The 4,072-nt window shown below is 55.6% G+C and overlaps 1 protein-coding gene across 1 annotated transcript in view; it reads left to right on the top strand.

Annotated features, from left to right (window-relative positions):
* LOC112112236 (zinc finger protein 664-like) overlaps positions 1-3,832 on the top strand; it is a 19,630-nt gene extending 15,798 nt beyond the window's left edge. The window contains exons 3-4 of the mRNA XM_026658797.1: positions 1,307-1,433; positions 3,708-3,832. Coding sequence (XP_026514582.1) covers positions 1,307-1,433; positions 3,708-3,832 — 252 coding nt within the window. The remainder of the gene's footprint in view (positions 1-1,306; positions 1,434-3,707) is intronic.
* Positions 3,833-4,072: the final 240 nt, after the last annotated feature.

Genomic DNA, 4,072 nt, shown 5'->3' with positions numbered 1-4,072 from the left:
AGGACCGCGTTATATCGGGGTAGAGGTGTAATGCCTAATTAAACAAGTGAATTTAAAGCAGTCTCTCTCACCAGGTTACAGCAGTCGTACTCACTGAATTTCTACCCGTCAGGATCCCTCCTCCAGTCCAAAGCTGTTTCCTTTGTTCTCCAGAGGTTGTGGATGCCATGGGTAGAGAGAAAGGGAGGAATAATTTGGGGCATCTACTCTCCCTTATAGTTCTTTCTCTTCTTTGAGAATCATCTCCAGCTGAGGTTCAGAACAGAAAGTCTGTGTGGATGGGAACCCCCAGCTGTTTCTTTATCAAGATGTAGATTTTCCCCCCACACCCTCTTTCCTGCCAAAGAATGGCGACTTTACCAGGTGATGCTCTATTTGATTTTTTTGACGCCTGGCTGAACTGTCGGCTAGCCTTTTCTCTCTGGGGAACTGGTTTGTGACTGTTCCCCAGACTTCGAACATGTCTTAGTAACATCATATAGTAGAGTCTTATAACTTTATATACACACATCTTTTACCAGGACAATAATGGTCAGCAAATTATGAGTTTTCAAATGATACCTCACAAGGCATACTTTGTACAGAATTTGTCATAGTCCTGTAAAAGGGGTGAACGTAGTGGTACAGACTGTCACGCACTCTCCTCCCCCAAGTGGTACAATCTGTTCCTGGGCCTTAGGGCTTGTCTACACATAAATGTTAATCCAGAATACAGTAGGGTGTGAATTTAAATGGATTAACTATCTCAGATTAAGTTGACATGTAGATGCTCTTATTCTGGAATAAATGTGCTTTATTCCGAATTAGCTTAATCCAAAAGTGAATTAAACTCATTTGGAATAAGGCATGCTTATTCTGGAATAAGAGCCGGAATAGTCTAAGCCCTTAGAAAGGCAGCTTTCTCTGTTGCGGTAGAACCGTTTCTCTGCCTGTCTTGTCCACTTACAATAATAAATATTTAAACCCAAACCAGGGTTTGGACAGGGCCAGAATCCTCCTGGCTCAGGGCATGAACTGCCCTCTAACTACTGGGGGAGAAGGCTCCCATAGCTGCCTCCTGTAGGGTTTGGGACACCTTCTTCCAAGCTGCTGTCAGAGACTGGATACCAGGCTAGCGGGAGCCCCCGGCGCCTTGACTCCAAGGCCAGAGCCACAAAGGCATCACTGCCTCTTGCCTTTTCCCTCTCAACAGAAAGCAAAGCTGCACAGAACACGCAGTGCAAGGCCCTGCTGCTCCGTGCGTGGCCGAGCAGCGGGGCAGGCCCGGGAGAGGCAGGCACTGAGAAGGGGGCGTTTGTTGTTCCAGGTTCCAGTGACGTTTGCGGATGTGGCGGTGCACTTCACGGCGGCAGAGTGGGCCCTTCTGGGCGAGAGGCAGCGGGCGCTCTACCGGGACACGATGATGGAGAACTATGGGAACGTGGCCTCTCTGGGTAAGGGATTTGCTTCTCCACGTGTATTAGAAGCTGGGAGGACTGGGAGTCTAGGCCGTGGCTCAAGTTTTCTCATCATCCCTTAGACTTTCTACGGCTCAGCTTCTGTAGTCCCCAGAATCTGTGTGAGAAGCTGTCACCCCCGCTCCCAGAGCCATGCCAGCAGGAGACGGGACAGGCCAGCTTTCCTAGGTTCGTAGCGTTTAAGGGCAGATGGGTTCATTAGCTCGTCCAGTCTGACTTCCTGTGTGTCACAGGCCCTGACATGTCACCCCAGTACCCCTATTTTGAACCCTGTGACTTCAGTTAAACCAAAGCCCTTGAGCCACTCCACTATTGTGAATCAAAGGCAGAGAACAGGAGAGATCCAGGCGTCACCAGCACCTGAGACCCCTGCAATGGCAGGGAATTGGTTAGGGGGGATCTGAGCAGGCGACCCTCGTCCCATGCTGCGGTGGAAGGTGAACCCCTCCCCCCCCACGGTCCCTGCCAATCTGACCAAGGGGAAGATTCCTTCCCAACCCCAAATCCAGCATGACCCCAAGTGTGTGAGTGAGGGACCAGCCGGGCTTGTAGAGAAAGGATTCTCTGCACCACCTCAAACCACCAGCCCACCCCAACCAAGATCCTGTCTCTCGCTGTGGCCAAAACTCTGATGCTTCAGAGGAAGATGGAAAAATTCCCTAGATTATAATTGAGCATCAGTGGGGGGAAAATCCTTCCTGACCCCTTCAGGTGCCTGGCTGAAGCCGTGCCGCCTGAGGGTGGATTACAGTCATTAGGATCTCCAGTACGTGTCCCCAGAGCACAGCATTGTGCTCGGAAGAGGAGGCTTCGGGGTGTCTTGCCTACTGCCTGTATTCAGAAAGTCTCTAGCTGTGTTTTGGGGTGGGGAGCTAGGGGAGAAACACTTGCTCTGTGCCAGAGTCATAAAGCCTCTCAGGGTGGGGTGGGGATACCCTGGCCCTCGGACAGGGGCCAGTCACAAAGGAAAGTGACCGGGGTTTCTGAACATCCCAGTGGGAAGTGCTCACTCTGGGTTGGATGGGGGAATTCTGGTTAATTCCTGCAGGGAACAGCCCTGAGCACCTGGGGCCTGTTTAACTCTGAGATCCCCCTTTTCTCCGGTCTGACTTGCCTCTGTCTCAGCCTCCAGTCTAGCGATGGGGGGTCCCTGCACTCCTGGCCTGTGTCTCTTTACACCGTGTGAATGAGTGTCCCCGCTACAGGGAGGCAGTGTACACACTGTGGTGCTAACAGAGCTGATCGCTCTGGGTGAACCCTGTCGTGCAGCCAGGTTGGCTGTCGATTCCAGGGGCCCCCCAGAGGTGATGCATGGGGGGGCAAGAGGAGGTCAAGTGCCCCCCCAGATTGGCCAGCCAGGGGTGAGGAGGGAGAGGGGCTCTACCTTCCCCTCCCTGCGTCTCCCCCCCCACACACACACACCTTTGGCTGAATTGGCTGCGCTCCCTGGCAGCTGGGCAGGGAGCAAGACAGAGCCGTATCTGCCTGAGAGAGCCTGGCTTGGAGGCAGGGCGGCCCGCTTCCTGCCTGGGCTCGGCTGCGGGGGTGGGGGAGGGGACTCTGGTTCATTCACCCCTGTCCCTGGCAACTGGGGCGACAGGGGGCCGCCCTCCCTCCGGGCCCTGCTGCAGGGACGGGGGCCAAGCGAGTCAGAGCCCCGCTCCCTCCCCCCGGCCGCCGAGCCCAGGCTGCCTCCCAGCCAGGCTCCCTCAGGCAGACGTGGCTCTGTCCTGCTCCCTGCCCGGCTGCCAGGGAGAGTGGGTCGGACTTGCCTGGGGGAAGGGGGAGGCACAGGGAGAGAAGGACAGAAACCCCGGGGCCCCTCCCCGCAGGTAACGTGGGGCGGGGAGAACACGGCGGCCCCAGACTGTGCGGGGGGAGGGTCACTTGGCAGGGGAGACTCGTGAGGCGGTCACATGTCCTCCCCTTTAGCTTGTGGGCCCCCCCGTCGTAACTTGTCCCCAGAGGGGGAAGGACAGTAGTGCCAGTGCAGGGCTTGGATTTACCTCTGAGTTGGCGATAGGGCGTCCATTGGCATTTAGCAGCGGCGCTGGTGTCTTAACAGGGGCACATCAACTCCCCTCGCAGACACTTCGCCTCCCCAGAAGGCTTCCGTGGTATTTCCCCAGCTGTGCGGATCCCACAGCCTTGTGGGCACGGGAAGGGTGGCTGGGGTTAAAATCACGGAACGATGACTGCTGAGCCATTTGGCAGGCTGGGACCTTACCTGTGGACTTTCCCCATGAGCAGGGATTCCCGTTCACAAGCCGGACATCATCTCCTGCCTGGAGCGAGGAGAGGAGCCCTTTGTCCCAGCTGCCCAGGGCCTTGAGGAACCAGAGATCCTGAGAGGCATCTACACAGGTGAGGGATGAGATAAAGCATTTAGAATATCAGGGTTGGAAGGGACCTCAGGCGGTCACCTAGTCCACCCCACTGCTCCAAGCAGGACCAATCCCCAGATAGATTTTTGCCCCAAATGGCCCCTTCAAGGATTGAACTCACAACCCTTGGTTTAGCAGGCTAATGCTCAAACCACTGAGCGATCCCCCCCTGGCCGAGGGAAATGAAATGTTGGGACCCTGGGAAAGCGGCGTGAGTGCCCCTCCATCTCT

This window comes from Terrapene carolina, unplaced genomic scaffold, assembly GCF_002925995.2.
Source record: "Terrapene carolina triunguis isolate 2854851 unplaced genomic scaffold, T_m_triunguis-2.0 Scaffold517, whole genome shotgun sequence".
Classification (NCBI taxonomy): Eukaryota; Metazoa; Chordata; order Testudines; family Emydidae; genus Terrapene; species Terrapene triunguis.
The sequence above is the reverse complement of the archived record's forward strand: the minus strand, read 5'-3'. Positions and strand labels throughout refer to the sequence as shown.